This window comes from Labrus mixtus, chromosome 5 (assembly GCF_963584025.1).
Source record: "Labrus mixtus chromosome 5, fLabMix1.1, whole genome shotgun sequence".
Classification (NCBI taxonomy): domain Eukaryota; kingdom Metazoa; phylum Chordata; class Actinopteri; order Labriformes; family Labridae; genus Labrus; species Labrus mixtus.
In genome coordinates, this window is record NC_083616.1 from 32,405,042 (window position 1) to 32,419,050 (window position 14,009).

At 46.4% G+C, this 14,009-nt stretch overlaps 1 protein-coding gene across 2 annotated transcripts; it reads left to right on the forward strand.

Moving 5' to 3' along the window:
* Nucleotides 1-5,756: 5,756 nt before the first annotated feature.
* bmp3 (bone morphogenetic protein 3) lies at nucleotides 5,757-13,436 on the forward strand. Of its 2 annotated transcripts, XM_061038980.1 has the most exons (4): nucleotides 5,757-6,196; nucleotides 6,276-6,570; nucleotides 8,971-9,875; nucleotides 12,914-13,436. In XM_061038980.1, the coding sequence occupies exons 1-4, from the start codon at nucleotides 6,194-6,196 to the stop codon at nucleotides 13,103-13,105; spliced, it is 1,395 nt and encodes a 464-aa protein (XP_060894963.1). In that variant the 5' UTR covers nucleotides 5,757-6,193; the 3' UTR covers nucleotides 13,106-13,436. The 2 variants fall into 2 exon arrangements, with proteins under 2 accessions (XP_060894963.1, XP_060894964.1); XM_061038981.1 differs by having other exon boundaries at nucleotides 5,759-6,570.
* Nucleotides 13,437-14,009: the final 573 nt, after the last annotated feature.

Below are 14,009 nucleotides of genomic sequence, written 5' to 3' on the forward strand. Positions count from 1 at the left end.
TCGCCCTTGAGCACCAGCATGAAACCAAAACAACTCGCGCTGCATTGTTGTGTTAGCATGCTAATGCTAGCGATATTTATTATGCTCGTATCTTCACACTGCATGTAAATTTACCTGAAATGAGCGTGATCTAGAAACACAGTTAAGCAGTGAGTACAGTATGTTATTCTTCTTTTCTCTAGTCCCTCAATTAAACAACTTTTATACACGAGGGGAGGAGTCAGCCGGCCGTCCCAACGATGTAAACAAAGTGAAGATAGGACTCTGAAAACTCTGAAAACATCACAGACAGTGGGACTCGGGTGTTACACCCATTGTAGACAGTCATGACTCACAGAGTTATTTTCAGAGGATAAACTTGATTTCTACATTTAAGTGTTAAAAATCACATATAAAGACTTTAAGAAGATATCGATGAACGTGATGTGTCTTGTCGTGGGGGTCGCCAAAACAGGCACGACATGTTTATCGTTGCCGTGGAAACAGCGCGTGAGCAGCTACTGAAAGCTGCCGTTCTGTTGCTGTTTGAGCTGCTGTGATAAAAACATCCTGTAGATTATACTGTGATGCTTTAGCTCGTCTGTAAACGTATTCTCTTCATCAGGTCGGTTTCACCCGATCGTCATGACTATGGTCAACGCGGAGGTCGTTTTCATCGAGGGTAGGGGATCGGAGTAGAGAGAATCACTCCCATGACTCCCATTGTTGTGATTGAGAAATAAAATTAAATTGTGAAATTTAAAAATGCTCCTCTGTTTTGACTGAGCCACAAACCTCTAATTTAACAACGATGTAAATCTCCAGTGATCCTTCAGTTAACAACACGTTGGTTTCTTTTGATGAAAACACTGACGAAAGTTACAAAACAGACGACCAAACTAGATCACAACGCTAAAACAGATTGTGCTCATTTGCTCCAAGAATTAGTTTCACAAATGAAACGACAGCATCAGTTCAAATCTGGCTACCAGCCCCGTTAAGCAACGACATGTAGGTACTCCGTTTGGTGCGCTGTGAGGACGACAGAAGCTCTATGAGAGTAAAACACACGTGGTGCTGTTAGCTCCTCCCCCTCTCAGACAGCGAGGAGGTCGACAAAGACGACGCGAGAAGCTAAAGAAACACGTCGACTGGCAAGGTTTAGAAATAAAGGATGTAGATCAGATCTGACTCTGCTAGCGTCTTTAGCTCATTGTTAGCTAACTGTTAGCATGTGGAGTGTGCGTATGTGTGTTCGGCTGTTACCATGACGACTTAAGGCCGTGGCTAAACGTCTACACTGGAGAGGATCATTTATGGCATGCTAGGTTTGTAAGGTTCAAACTTATGAAGCTAACTTGAAGATGGACGAGGAGAGAGTCGACTTTTTGGCGTCAGATGGATTTATTGATTTCTTCATATCAAACCTGAGACAAAACTCGAGTTAGACAACTTCCTGTTCCTGTTCCTCCTCCGTCTGTTGATGGTCAACAGATGCACGCTGTCAAAGAAGGGGAGGAGCTAACAGCACTGTGTGTTTTTTTAAAGACAGTGCGCTCAGAAACCTTCAGGGGGCGCCAGACGCACACCAAACTGTACTCATACATGTTGCTGTGATCAAAGTGGTAACTTCAAACATGGCGCTCTGAAGCCCCTCAGCTCTGACCTGACCTCCATCTGTTCGTCTGTTTCCACTGACGCTCAACATGTGGGGGGACATGAGGATGTTCTGGATCTGCTAAAGGTTCTGGGTGCTGGGAGTCTGGGAGTCTGGTTTCATGTGAGTTCTGGGTCTGTTTCGGGGGATGATGCTGAACAGAGTTTGTTTCTTCTGCTCTGTTGTTGTTTTCCTCTGCATCTGTTTTTAACGTCTCTACTCGAACAACAAGTACGAGAAACAGATTCAAATCTGGACGAGGGATTGTGATGAGGAACGGGTCGACACAATAACAATATGTTGAATTCATACAGACGCTTTACATCAGAACACACAAAACAACACGATTAACCAAATCCAGGAGCTGGAGGTGAACAGGTGGTTTCTATAGAGAGGGTCCGAGGTTGGAGCGTTGCAGATACAGAGTTCCAGAGGGGGGGGGGGCGGACTCTGCCCCCGAAAGTCTGCAGATTGGTGTGGAATCCCTTTTGGATCAGGTGAGACCAGCAGGTGAATCTGAGTCCCGGTTGACTTGTTGGAGAGCAGACCGGAGTCTGAGGGGCGGGAGGGTCCAGGTCTGAAGTCACACATACAAAACCAGAAATGACTTCTTTATTATAATTCTATTAAAAACTAAAATCATATGGAAACCTGTTTGATACCACAACCGCCTTTAAAAAGTTTTTAATTCCTCAAAATTGCAGGTAGACTCCTGCACGGTGCACGTCATCTAAATATCCAAAATATGTCGACAATCTTAAATTGTAAACGTATTTGTGAAATTTATATTTGTAATTATTGGGGTAAAAAAACAATGAATTACCAAATCTAAGTCCCCACTTTCAATCAGTAAAATAACAGAAATGTCAGTTTTAAAGCTTTGACGACCTTCGTTAGGAGTGTCTGTTCTTCTTTGTCCTCCTTCAGATTTTCCCTGGAGGCGTGGCCTGTTGTAATCAAACACCCACCTGATTGGTTATCTCACCTGCCTCCTTTTAGATCTCAAACCAGCCGGTTAGCCCCGCCCTTTCTGAAAGTAGAATCAGCTTTTTGAACTCTCAGCCTTTAGAGGAAAACCAGCAACAAACATCCAGGTGATGTCATGACATGCACAGGTTACTCTTCATGTGTGAAAAAACAAACCTATGAAGAAAAACATCAATCTGTGGATCACGAGAAGATCACGAGTCTGTAAATAGTTTTATCCCTCTTCATTTCTTTTATTGGCCTTTTAAGCTGTCGGGGTTTTCACTGAAGCGTGCTTTTATTAGTTTGAGGCCGGATCCAACATGAGGTAAAGAGCTGGATCCAGACTCAACTGGGAGCTGGATCCAGACTCAACTGGGAGCTGGATGCAGACTAAACTGGGAGCTGGATCCAGACTCAACTGGGAGCTGGATGCAGACTAAACTGGGCGCTGGATCCAGACTCAACTGGGAGCTGGATCCAGACTAAACTGGGAGCTGGATTCAGACTAAACTGGGAGCTGGATCCAGACTAAACTGGGCGCTGGATCCAGACTCAACTGGGCGCTGGATCCAGACTAAACTGGGAGCTGGATCCAGACTAAACTGGGCGCTGGATTCAGACTAAACTGGGAGCTGGATGCAGACTAAACTGGGAGCTGGATCCAGACTCAACTGGGAGCTGGATGCAGACTAAACTGGGCGCTGGATCCAGACTCAACTGGGAGCTGGATCCAGACTAAACTGGGAGCTGGATTCAGACTAAACTGGGAGCTGGATCCAGACTAAACTGGGCGCTGGATCCAGACTCAACTGGGAGCTGGATCCAGACTAAACTGGGAGCTGGATCCAGACTAAACTGGGCGCTGGATTCAGACTAAACTGGGAGCTGGATCCAGACTCAACTGGGAGCTGGATCCAGACTCAACTGGGAGCTGGATTCAGACACAACTGGGAGCTGGATCCAGACTCAACTGGGAGCTGGATGCAGACTAAACTGGGCGCTGGATCCAGACTCAACTGGGAGCTGGATCCAGACTCAACTGGGAGCTGGATCCAGACTAAACTGGGCGCTGGATCCAGACTAAACTGGGCGCTGGATCCAGACTCAACTGGGAGCTGGATTCAGACTCAACTGGGAGCTGGATGCAGACTCAACTGGGAGCTGGATCCAGACTAAACTGGGCACTGGATCCAGACTCAACTGGGAGCTGGATCCAGACTCAACTGGGAGCTGGATTCAGACTCAACTGGGAGCTGGATCCAGACTCAACTGGGAGCTGGATGCAGACTAAACTGGGCGCTGGATCCAGACTCAACTGGGAGCTGGATCCAGACTCAACTGGGAGCTGGATCCAGACTAAACTGGGCGCTGGATCCAGACTCAACTGGGAGCTGGATGCAGACTCAACTGGGAGCTGGATCCAGACTAAACTGGGCGCTGGATCCAGACTCAACTGGGAGCTGGATCCAGACTCAACTGGGAGCTGGATCCAGACTAAACTGGGAGCTGGATTCAGACTAAACTGGGAGCTGGATCCAGACTAAACTGGGCGCTGGATCCAGACTCAACTGGGAGCTGGATCCAGACTAAACTGGGAGCTGGATCCAGACTAAACTGGGCGCTGGATTCAGACTAAACTGGGAGCTGGATTCAGACTCAACTTTCACATCATCTTTATGTGTTTGATTTCCTCTGCACTCTCTCTCTGTCTGATTTTTGACTCTATCAATTGTCCTAATTAAGGTGTAAAAAGACCCAAAATAAAACGTATGTGTAGCTTTTCAACTGAGTTCAAACCAATATTGACATTTAAATCAGACAAATGAATCTTGGGATATGTCGACTCACCTCAGGAGACAGACTCTAGTGGACACTGGAGGAACTGCAGCTGTAAAGTTGGACATATTAACATAGAGCTCTATGGGGACTGACTCACTGCAGGAGACAGACTCTAGTGGACACTGGAGGAACTGCAGCTGTAAAGTTGGACATATTAACATAGAGCTCTATGGGGACTGACTCACTGCAGGAGACAGACTCTAGTGGACACTGGAGGAACTGCAGCTGTAAAGTTGGACATATTAACATAGAGCTCTATGGGGACTGACTCACTGCAGGAGACAGACTCTAGTGGACACTGGAGGAACTGCAGCTTTTTGACAATTCTTAATCTTTTCTTTACTTTTCTTGGAGGTTGCTGCTTGACTGCTTCCATTTAAATACTGCACATGTGTTGGGTTTTTTATTTTTAAATGATGTGAGTAATAAGCAGATAAGTTTAATATTAAGATGTTTGGTCTCTGAGTAACTGAGAGTGTTGACACAATCCCCACTCTGCTTTATTTTAAATATCACAAAGGTTGTAAAAAGCTGCTGTACTTGAACGTTCAGGTCTGTTTGCAGGACTGTGAGAATGTAAGAGATGCTCTGATTGGCTGCCACCTGACTTCCTCCTGCTGTTGTTTGTGATGTCTCTGTGCAGCTGAAGCTGTTCAGTGTGTTGACCGCTCTGGAGGACATGGCATGCTAATATTATTGCCATCAGATGTCCAAGGGCGGGGAAATGCTCTAATCATTTCCTCCCGAGCGCCCCTGAAAGAGGAGCCCAGCCGGGGGGGGGGGGGGGGGGGGGGGGGGTGGGACGGCTGGATGGGGGGTTTAAACCCGCCTGGATGGGCTGTTGAGGGGGGACGGTGGGGTGCGGGGAGGTGGGGGGCACAGTACAGCATCCGGATTGGAGCGTGATGGTACAGGATGTGTGTGCTTAACTCCATTGAACTAAACTAAATAGGAGAGAGAGCCTTTAATGCGACAGTAAGCCGCTTCATTCAGCAGCAGCGCGGCCCAGACGCACAGCTCTGCGCCGGACACATGACGACCGGAGGGCCCGCTCTGTGGCTGCCTGCCGTTTGGAAGTTTTTAAGCACTTCATTTTTTGAGGGAGGAATGTCCTTTATTTTATTTTTTTCCCTAAATCGCCTTAAATAACCCGAAAAAAAATCCTCCTCCCGCCCCTGATAACATGAGATGATTTGTCCCCAGGCTGAATGTGCGTAAAAGTATCTGGAACAGGAAACTCTCTCTCTCTCTCTCGCTCTCTCTCCTTCTCTCTCTCTCTCTCTGTGTGTGTGTGTGTGTGAGAGAGAGAGAGAGAGAGAGAGAGGGAGAGAGAGAGGAATACCCAGCTGGTCCCACTCGCCCTATAACACCCAGCACAACATGCTTTACCTTCACTGAAAGCTGAGCCGGGTGAGTGCAGCTCACAGCGCGTCGCTCAGTCCTGCAGCATCTTCACCTTCAGCTGGAACTTTTACCTTTTCTCTGACCGTCTCACGTTTTGACCTGACAGCAGAAACTCCTGGATAACCCTCAGACTACAGGAGCCTCCTCTCTCTCTGTGTGTGTGTGTGTGTGTGTGTGTGTGTGTGTGTGTGTGTGTGTGTGTGTGTGTGTGTGTGTGTGTGTGTGTGTGTCTGTGTGTGTGTGTGTGTGTGTGTGTGTGTGTGTGTGTGTGTGTGTGTGTGTGTGTGTGTGTGTGCTGTCAGAGGTGATGGTCTCTCTTTCACACAGAGGGCTCCTCCTCAGGTGATGGTATGTCTTTTTGGAGATAGGGACCACTTTTGGAAACGTGCTCTGTTTTTTCACCATCTTTTCTTTCTTGCTGCTAAAGCGTGTCAGCGGCTCCAGCATGGCTCTCTACTCCCGCTTTGTGCTCGTGTTACTTTACGGATGGAGTTATCTGTGCGTTGGATATTGCGCGATGCTGAAAACGGACAATTTCCCCGAGAGACGGAAGGTGGATTTTACGCACTCGGTGGATAAAAAGCAGCCCGTGAAGGAGGACCAGGACCCGCTCTTACAGGATACACTGACGGGACACATGCAGATGCTTTACGCGAAGTACAACCGAGCTGGATTTCCCTTCAAGGACGGAAACACGGTCCGGAGTTTCAAAGCGCACTGGGGTAGGTCTCCAAACTTTTACGCAAAATAACAAAAACTGAACTTTGCAGATGTAGACAGAGTGCGCACGTCATGTTGAATGATTCTTAGTAGATGTATTCTTCATTTGCTGCCTTGCTTAATTGAAATAATTCACAAATTGCAACTACATCGAGCTGCGTGGCTTCAGATTTTGTGCGCAATTTTGGCGTCTTACAAACACACGCACTCTTTACTGTAATATATTTATAATCTATTTCTAAGAGTGCAGATCAGAAGATACGGTTAAAAGTGGGACATTTGTTTAGTCACGGGCTGGTTTATTGAGCAGAACCTGAAATCCACCTGTTGATCCAGTCATGGAAATGTGATCAACCTGTTACTCAGATTCCGCAGCAGATCTTTTTTTTCACTCCTTCAGATTTGAGTCAGATAGTTCACTCTGATTTTTCCCTCCAGCGTCCGGCAGCTGCTCAGCCTGCAGAACCGGAGAGATGTCCCCCCCTCTCTCTCTCTGAGGTTCTGAAGCTCAGCTGATTTATTAAAGTCTCAAACTTTGAAATGAACTTTAATCTGAAGAAGCTCTGAGTTATTAAAGTCTAAATTAAACTCTTAATCACTCTGACGTGGGCAGTATTAGAGAGTTTCCATTTGGGGTCCAAGTTTGTAGGATTATACCGCCACCTGTCGGCTGCTGGCTGTATGACACAGCCTTTAAAGGGCCAGTTCAGCCAGCACATTTTCTCTGTAGCTTTGTAGTTATGCAGACAGTTTAGGTTTTTATTTAAGATAAAATGAGTTTCTGTTACCATCAGACAACAACACATGAACAACATCTCACTCGTATTTCTTAAAGTTTGAAGTATTTAAATTAAAAGTCTCCTCTCCAGAAACACAGCCATGATTAATCTGATAATCCAGAATTAAAAACTTCAGTCCTGACAGTTTCAGCGTCCGTCTCATGTCAGGTTAACTACAAGTTCATTTCATATTTTGTGTTCAAGTCATTTAAATTAATTTAACTTTTCCAACTTTGAGAAAAGTTTCAGATGTCATTAAGATAACGAGTCAAACAGAAATACCTTCAATTCAAATAAATAATCCAGATAGAGCTGAACAGAGTGGCAGAGCGTCCTGCTGATGCCTCGCAGGCCGAGGGTGACTTAATGACTAAACTGAAATTACAAGTGAAGTAAACTGAAGAATAAAACCTGAGATTGACCGGTGCTTGTTTTGAATGAATACCGATTTATTTCAACTCGTCGTCAGTTAAATAAAGAGTACAACATCATTTATTTCTTCTCTTTAACACGATTTGTATCGACAGTATTTCACGACAAAGTCTTACATTTCCTCTTTTTTAAAGCCGCTGACGTTGCGGGTAAGGCTCTTCTTCAGTGGCTTCAGGCTCAGACTGTCGGGTCGCTCGTCACAAAACTAGAAAAGAAATAAACATGCTGAAGTCCTTTCATCACTTTGTAATGACTTGTTGCTGAAATGTGCTTTATACATAAACGTACCTAAATAATTCAAATTTTAAATCTAAAAGTTTGACACATTTTGCTTTATTCGAGAAAAGAAACAAGAGGAAAAAAATCAGTTCTTCATCGAGTCCTCTCGGCTGCAGAGCGTCCAGGAAAAGAATCCATCCATCTTTATTTAGGCGGCAGGAGCTCAGTCATGAGTTTAAGTCCCGATGCGGTCCAGAGTATAGAAGTTGGTCTGGTAGCTGGAGAGGTTCCAGGGTACTTCCCTAGTACTGCCGAGGTGCCCTTGAGAAAGGCACCGAGCCGCCAACCGCCCTGGTATTCTGCTCGTATCTTCACACTGCATGTAAATTTACCTGAAATGAGCGTGATCTAGAAACACAGTTAAGCAGTGAGTACAGTATGTTATTCTTCTTTTCTCTAGTCCCTCAATTAAACAACTTTTATACACGAGGGGAGGAGTCAGCCGGCCGTCCTGGCGATGTAAACAAAGTGAAGATAGGACTCTGAAAACTCTGAAAACATCACAGACAGTGGGACTCGGGTGTTACACCCATTGTAGACAGTCATGACTCACAGAGTTATTTTCAGAGGAGATACTTGATTTCTACATTTAAGTGTGAAACATCACATAGAAAGACTTTAAGAAGATATCGATGAATGAGACTCACTGTCAGTGAATCCAAAAAAAGATTCAGTCTGGAGGAGGAGTCATTACCCACCCCAACCTGTAGGGGGAGTTTCACCTGCTCTCTTTAACACAAACCATGTTGCATTAGACAAATGAAACCAACGCCGTCTGACGCCCAGGAAACATACCAGGCAGAGATTCAAACATGTAACATATTTATTGTTGTTGAGTTAATCGTGTTTAACTTGTTTCTGTTTTTAACTCGTATTTTAAAAACCGTGTGGTGTTTGTGATTCTCTCCTCAGGAACGATAAACCAGAAGCAGCTGCAGATCTTCAACCTGACGTCCCTCACTAAGTCTGAGGACGTCCTGTCGGCCACTCTCCATTATTACATCGGAGACCTTCAGAACAGCACGCAGAGCCGCCACGGGCCCCGCAGGCACAGCCACATCCACATGGTCGTCTGGAGCTTCGCCTCCGTGGACAACCGCACGAGGACTCTGGGACACGTTCGCATCAACGTGTCCACGCTGTACAGGGACTTCATCTCGTGGCAGTGGAAGGACGTCACCCGCGTGGTCAACCAGGCCAAAAACCACGACCAGCTCCTTATCGGGATCGACGTGGTCTCGCAGGGACCCCGGCCCTGGAAGGAGCTGCTGTCGGACCGCTCGCCGTACATCCTGGTCTACGCCAATGACTCGGCCATCTCCGAACCCGAGAGCGTGGTCGCCACTCTGCAGAGGCGCCACCTGGTGGGAGGCGAGGGCGCCGTCCCGCACGGCCTACAGAAACTGCGTCCTCAAGAGCGAAACGACACCGAACACGAGCAGAGGAAGCCGCGACGCGCTCGCTCGGTGAACGTTCTGCTGCCGCTGCAGAACAACGAGCTCCCCGGGCCCGAGTATCCGTACGAGACGACGGGCTGGGACGAGACGAGTCCGTACGAACCTTTAGAGAACAAGCAGGCCCGCCGGCCGCGCAAAAAGACGAGAGGCAAGAACCAGCGGCACAAGATGCCCCTGCTGCAGTTTGACGAACAGACGATTAAAAAGGCGCGGAAGAAGCAGTGGAACGAGCCGAGGAACTGCGCCCGCCGCTACCTGAAGGTGGACTTCGCCGACATCGGATGGAGCGAATGGATTATATCGCCAAAGTCGTTTGACGCCTACTACTGCTCAGGATCCTGCCAGTTCCCCATGCCCAAGGTGAGACTCGCAGGATTGAAAAGCAAACTTTAATGTGTGTGAATTCTAGCGGTTCACCGATCGTTATGATCCCAGCCGATCATTAAATTAGTAGGCCACATATAAGCATCGGCTACTCCTATTGGCTCGTGCCACATTATTTGCCGATGTCTGTCAGGGTCGATTTTGGCCGATACCGATGTTAAAGTCAGGGTCGGTCATTTCCTCCAGATCCACTTTTTCAGATTCTGGTTAATTGTCTTTAGGTCCTGACAGACATTAATAAGTCATGTTCTCTGAAACAGGAAAGAAGAAAATCCATCATCTGTATCAGTTTGTAAGTCTGTAAAAACTTCAACCAATGTCTGCCACGAGGTACCAATCTGATGAACCAATCAGACGCCTCCCTGTCTCCCTGCACGCTCTCTACCTCTTAGCGTGCTCTAGCTCACACTCAAAGCTCGTCACTGATGACTTTAGGAGTTTATTCTGTGAGTTTACTGACCGCTGAATGAGACATGAGACGACGTAGATGAGCTGAGGTCCACTTCTGGAGGGACGGCGCTCGAGCCCCCACCTCCTGCAGCCACATGTCCAATGTGACCTTGGGCAAGACACTTAACCCCCAAGTTGCTCCCACTGCTTGTCGGCGGCGTAAGAGTGTGTATGAATGGATGAGTTACTTCTGATGGTCACTTCACTCAGCAGCCTCGACCATCAGGATGTCAAAGTGCTTTCAGAAGACTAGAAAATAAATAAACAAGCTGAAGTGTTCAGGAGCGGAGCCTATGGCTCATTGCTGAGGAGGCGGGGACCTATAGTGGGCCCTGAAACTGTCTATAGACTATATAGCATATGTTGTAGCCTATATAGTAATATAGTATTTATGGTTTAGTATCGGCTGTATGGAGAATCAAGACGGGGCGAGACGAAGAGAAATGCTGCTGCAGATTACAAAGTGTGCTATTACAGTGACAGGGACTTATCAGTGAGGGACCTGCTGATATTTAAGCAGCACAAGTGCTGATATGTCTGTGCGCATATTTGACCAATTAAACAAGTAAAGCAGACTTAACGGGTGCTCAGTGGGCCCCTTGAGACAACAGTGGGCCCCTTGAGACAACAGTGGGCCCCTTGAGACAACAGTGGCCGGCCGCACCTTCTGCCCCCACACTCGCTCCGCTACTGCAAGTGTTGCAAAACAACAAAACACATGTTGCACAAGTTCTTCCAAACACAGCATGAGAGACAAGATAAGAAAGGTAGGAGAATATAAGAACATAAAGGAACGACCATGACGCTGTGAGACGACGCACACAGCCTTACAAAACGTCCAACACGTGTTTCAACAAGAAAAACAATAAGGACCGCCCTCCACGCTCTCGCACGCTGAAGAAGAGCGTCTGCTCGAACACGTCCGTTCTGTCCTTTCTTTTGAGATTCAGCACCCAGTTTGTTTGTCGTTGAAAAGGAGTCAAGCATGTTTTTCTCTAACCATGAACCCTTTACCAAACAGGTTCTGTTTGAAATGGTCGACCACCTGGTGGTCACCGCCTCTTTAAGAAGTATATTGATGAATCAGGTTTCATCATACAGACTCACGATGCATCTCCAGAACTCGACATGCAGCACAGAAGTCTGCCATCCTGCGTTTACTGCTCTGTATGACATTATGTCACACACGAGAAGTCCCTGATCTGCCTCACATTAAAGATGATAACGGTGCAGAGACGTACAGAAACCAACGCCGTCTGCTTTCATCTTTCACTGGCGGGACAAAGTAGTTTCATCGTCTACAGCTCATCTGAGATCGTTCAGTCTTTGAGGAGTTTGCAGCTCAAATTAAGTCATAAAAAAAGAGTTTATCCAAAGTGATGTCATCTGGACGGCCGTGAGGAGCAGGTGGAAAACAGTGGCATCAGAAATCACTGGAACTTTATGAGCTGGAGGAAAGAGAAGAAGTCGGGCTGTAGCGTGCCAGCTTCACCTCCGTGCAGGAAAACATCACCCTCGGTTTGTACGTCTAAAAAGAACACAAAGAAGAGCGGAACAAAGAGAGTTTCCTCTGATCTGAAACATCCGCTCCCCCTCGCAGCTCGCGGCCCCCGTCGACAAGATAACATCACAGGTATTTTAAACATGGCCGGAATGCACGAGATCCATCCACTTAATTCATTACCTCGGAGTCGCCCGCCTTTGTAGTCGGATGTAATTAGTCCCAGGAGTAGAGCCTGGGGCGTAAAGCGGCCCCCCCTCCCTCCATCTCCTTTGTCAGGCTGAAGCTTCAGAAGCTGCTTAATAACTACGATTAAAAGCTGACGGGGTCATAACGCTGTGTGGGAAGACTTCTCTCTCTTATTGGACTCTGACTTGAAGCGACCTGCAGCCGCTCGTTGGATCCAAAGACTGGATGCTAATGCTAATGCTAATACCCAAAGATACGATGTGCTCTGCATGACCCAAGATGGAAACATTTAGAATGAACGTCTTCCATTGCTTTGAACATTATTTGATAGGATATGATAGAAATAAGACATGAAAGAAAGAAAGAATGGTTTCTATAGAAGTATCCAGATAATGACATCACTGTGATGAAGTCAGATGGATCTGAAATGAGCAGTCACAGAATTAAACAGACTTTCAGCAGGCCAAACAAGAATCAAAATAACATTAACCAATGAATACGGCGCCAAGTTGATCTGACATGTCGTTAATTATCCCATCTGTTGTTCAACAGAACAAGAAAGTCAATGCATGCACGATTACGGCAAGCACAGTGGTCCAAAAACAAACAGGAAACTGCATCGTCTGCAGAGAATGTCTCTCCGCTTGTGTTCCTCTTCTTCTGCTTTATGACACTTTCTGCCAGCCAAAAGAATCTAAATAAAACAGATATCAAACATAAACAAAAGTTTACTTTACAAATTAAATGTATTATTATTATTATTATTATCATTATCATTATTACTTCTATAGATCATCAAAGTAGAACCATCTGTTTAAAGTTCCTGGTTGTGATTTTAGGATCCTGTTTAACCACTTTTGTCTCTCTGCTTTAGGCTCTGAAGCCGTCGAACCACGCCACCATCCAGAGTATAGTGCGAGCGGTGGGCGTCGTCCCGGGCATCCCCGAGCCGTGCTGCGTCCCGGAGAAGATGTCCTCCCTCAGCATCCTCTTCTTCGACGAGGACAAGAACGTGGTGCTGAAGGTTTACCCCAACATGACCGTGGACTCCTGCGCGTGTCGATAGTTTTTTTTAATCCCGTTAGCGTCAGATCTCTCGCGTACAGAAAAGCCGCCAAACCCCATCAAACTGTCTCCTCCCGTTTCTTCAGTCGTACACATATTCCCTCACAAACACCCACTGAACAACACTCACTGTTTGCACTGGAGGAGAGAACTTCCTGATGTTCCAGGTGGAAAGAAAACTGTTCAGGACGACGAACGGATCGTATTCAAGGTACCTGGAATTTCATCCTGCACCGCTGTTTCCCCTTTGCCATACTCCGATTGGATCACCCCTGCTGAGTGATTTGTTGGACAATGGCGGGGTGACGGCAAACATGAACTTACTTCCCACAAACCTGTCGAGGCATCAGAGAGACAAAAACTGGAGGAAGCTCCGGTCAGTTTGAACGTTGGCCTCGTTCCTCCACAGCTTTAAGTTGTCTTTGGTTTTTACCACCAAGTCAGACTCGCACTTGCATGGTTTTTGTTACTCTGTGTTTGTATTTATGTCTGTACTATCACTGTGTTATTCACTATATGAGAAGTTATTGTATAATTATTGGCTTGGCTGCTATACAGAGATATATTAGATTCCAAAGCCAGAACTTTGATGCAGGCGGGACAGAGAAGCGTACATGTCGGTGTTAGGATCACTGCTCCTTTGTTGTACAGAAAACACATTTACAGAGTTTTATTATAAGAAAAAGAGTAAGCTACTTTTCACATGTGGTTCTATTATTACAGTTAGTGTTGGAAGGCGATCCATTAAACCATCGCTTTGCAAGAACATGTTCAAACTCGGCAAGAAAACCTCAGATTCAGACGATAGAGGGAGAAACTGCTTCATTAAAGGTCACATATTCAGAATCCACTTCACCATGTTCCTCTAACTCTAACATGTGTCTCTAGTCTGTCTACAAACCCCC

Excerpts from the sequence above, each read along its gene's own strand:
- bmp3 (XM_061038980.1), top strand. Across the intron at positions 6,571-8,970 it reads GAGTTTCAAAGCGCACTGGG|GAACGATAAACCAGAAGCAG; the intron begins GTAGGTCTCCAA and ends TTCTCTCCTCAG. Across the intron at positions 9,876-12,913 it reads GCCAGTTCCCCATGCCCAAG|GCTCTGAAGCCGTCGAACCA; the intron begins GTGAGACTCGCA and ends TCTCTGCTTTAG.